At 34.7% G+C, this 3,250-nt stretch overlaps 1 protein-coding gene across 1 annotated transcript; it reads right to left on the bottom strand.

Annotated features, from left to right (window-relative positions):
* Window positions 1-1,814: 1,814 nt before the first annotated feature.
* LOC116521300 (olfactory receptor 6B1-like) lies at window positions 1,815-2,770 on the bottom strand. Its single transcript, XM_032235986.1, is given in 4 exon segments — window positions 1,815-2,125; window positions 2,128-2,440; window positions 2,442-2,668; window positions 2,671-2,770. Coding segments are annotated over 4 exon segments (951 nt in total).
* Window positions 2,771-3,250: the final 480 nt, after the last annotated feature.

The raw sequence follows: 3,250 nt of genomic DNA, 5'->3' as shown, positions 1-3,250 counted from the left end.
TGTTAGCAATCCTAATACTGATATTACCTAGTTGATAATAAAACATGGATTGGTCACTGGGTCAGAACTTTTGTCTGTTGACACACCCTCTGTTCCCTGAGGATGGACTGCAGCATGAATCTAAAAACTTGGAAGACAAAACCTCTGGTCCCAGTGACCTACCCAGTTTTGATACTGTGAAAAGCATTAATGGCAAATCATTTTGAGAGTTGTACTTTCAGTATATTTGGAATATGCTACATGAGAAATGACTGACCATTCTCCAGTTTTTTCTCCTCTCTTTCTTTTCAGATATAATGAATTATCCATTATTTGTTGGGCAAAGAAGCAGAAATAGAGCTCAGAATACATAGTACTATCTCATGCTCATGATACTGGATAGAACTCTTTAAATTGGGGCTATGTTGGTTCTCTATTAAAGTTTTTCTTTTTATTCTAATTAACAAACCAATCTTTCTAAATTAATCTTTCCTCTTTAATCTCTTTTCAAACTTTTTCATATAGGGTAGAGATTTAATGAAAAACTATCTCTGGTTTCTTTATAAAGGATACTATGAATTATAACTTTGTAAAAGAAATTATTTGTATTTTCAATCCCACTTCTAGTCAAGACAGGAAACAGATATTACTACTCACACAGACAAATGAGAGGAAAGAAAAATCAGCACTGATTCCAAGAAATAATTCCTCCATGTAAGAATTTTAGAGTAGCTCTTAATGCTACATATCAAAATCATTCTTGCCCTTTTAGTTTTCCTGCTATGCATGGAGAAGAAAGATGGAACTAATCCACTATGTTGTTAAGTTATGTCTTTTAATTGAAATTTTGAGTGGAAGACTGCCCTACAGGAAGTTTTCAGGATGCTAAAGTGGTCAGGTTTTAGACCAGGAAACCCAGGTTCAGGTCTACTCTAAGCCTTGAAAACTCTTTTAGTAATTTTGGCTAGACACTATCTCTAAGCCTATAGAGAAGAGAAAATTGTTTATACTGCTTTGAACTCTGAGACAGAAATTAATTTAATCAATGAATAACCATTAATGAATTAATGAATTGGATATTATAATATAATTAGAATGTACATCCGGTTGGCACCTGGCTTTAAAACAGTAATTGTGAGATGAATCTAACAATCTTAATGAAAGCCACTTAAGAATGAGTCAAAAATTCCAGTGCAGTCATAGGTTGCATTAAAAAAGAATGTAACATGAGGTGTCAGTACCACTATATACTGCTTTAGTAGGACGATAGTTGGAATACTGCATCCAATTTTTGTCACTACAATATAAAAGTTTTGAAACCATAGAGAACCTGCAGAGAAAGAAAAAAGATGATAGAGGACTGGAAACTAAAATGTATGCAAGAACTGGTTATGTCTAGGCTAATAATGAGTAGGACTAGTGGTGACATGCAGTGATGAGTTTCAAATTTTCCCCCTACTGGTTTGGTGGCCATGGCTTCATGGGCATGGCTGGGTTAGGGTCATGTGACATAGTGGGCATATCTAACTCAATGTCACTCACAGCAAGCTGAAGTGGCACTATCCCACCAAGCCATGCCCAGATGAATCTCCACTTACTATTTTAAAACAGGTTGGTGAAAGAAGAGGTCGTTTGCAATATCCTATTCTCCCAAAATAACATTATACGGAAGTCAATAATCTATCGATATTATTTTTTATTCAGCAAATGTAACAACTTACAAATCCTTATCTACAGAACCCAAATCACATTGAATATGTTGCTGAATTAATAAAACAATAGGATTTTAATGATTTAAAGAGCATACTTTCCATCCCTTTAAGTGAAACAGGACTTCAGGGAACTTGTATGCAGGTTGTATATTTATTGACTGCCCTTCGCAGAGCTCGCCTCACCTCTTTGTTCCTCAGGCTATATATGAGAGGGTTGATCAGGGGTGTTAAGATTGTGTAAAAGACAGAGAAGACTTTATTCAATTCTTTCAGTTCATTACTGTCTTGCATAAGGTAGACAATTGTGAGACTGCCATAGAAGATAGTCACTACAATGAGGTGAGAAGAGCAGGTAGAAAAGGCCTTTTGCCTCCCAACGATGGAAGGAATTCCAAGAATGGCAGCAATGATGTATGTATATGATACTATGGTTAAAAGAATGGTGGTAGGGTGGAGATAGATGTTAGGATAGCTGACACAAGTTTGACCTGACTTGTATCACTGCAAGCTAGATTCATCATTGGAATGAAATCACAGAAGAAGTGTTCTATCAAATTGTGGCCACAGAAGCTTAACTTTGAGATAAATGTTAACAATATTATGTCTATCACAAAACTACCAATCCAAGATCCAAGCACTAATTGGACACATATCTTGAAATTCATAAGTGTGGAATAATGCAGGGGTCTACATATTGCTAAGTAACGATCATAAGACATTGCAGCCAGTAGATAGCATTCTGTAACAGCCTAAAAAAACAAAAGCCCATAACTGCAGAATGCAACCATTCACAGATACAGTATAGTTTTCATATAGTAGGCTGGCTAATATTATAGGAAGAATGGTTGAGCTGTAGCAGGTCTCTAAACAAGACAGGTTGCCTAGGAAAAAGTACATTGGGGTATAGAGGTGATGGTCAGTCACAATTAGGGCTATAATGAGAAGATTCCCAGCCATAGTCATGATATAGATGATTAGAATAGTATGAACAGAAGAATGTGTATCTCTTTCAAATCTCCAAAGCCATGAAGGATGAATCCTGTTATAATAGTTTCATTTTTCCATTCTAATTTCTTCATTATCATCTTCTATAATTCTAATCAGAAGGATACTATCAATCAACACTCATTTCACTGTCTCTTTGTTTATGTATTTCACATCTGGAAAGAAAAGGTAAAAGCTCAATAATGCTGAAAATCTTAAAACAAAGTTCAGATATCATTGCCCATCTAATCACCCCTAAATATGTGATAAATGATATTAACTTTTTATGCAAAAGTCTGCATCATACATAACAATTGTGATATGACCGCCCACTATTATTAATTCTAATTGATGACAGGATAATAAAGTTTATCTCAGGCTATGTATTTTATTGTATGCAAATGATGCATGAGGAAATGTATGCATTGTTGCAAACATTGTATCCTCACATGACTGATACTTTATTTTTATTTATTAATTAAATTTATATGTTACTCAATTCACTATCAGGGAACTCTTTTAAAAGACCCTTGCTTCTAAGAAAATGCTGATTGAAAATATGCAGATTTATTAAT

Source organism: Thamnophis elegans, chromosome Z (assembly GCF_009769535.1).
Source record: "Thamnophis elegans isolate rThaEle1 chromosome Z, rThaEle1.pri, whole genome shotgun sequence".
NCBI lineage: Eukaryota > Metazoa > Chordata > Lepidosauria > Squamata > Colubridae > Thamnophis > Thamnophis elegans.
This window is presented reverse-complemented; position numbering and strand designations above follow the sequence as displayed.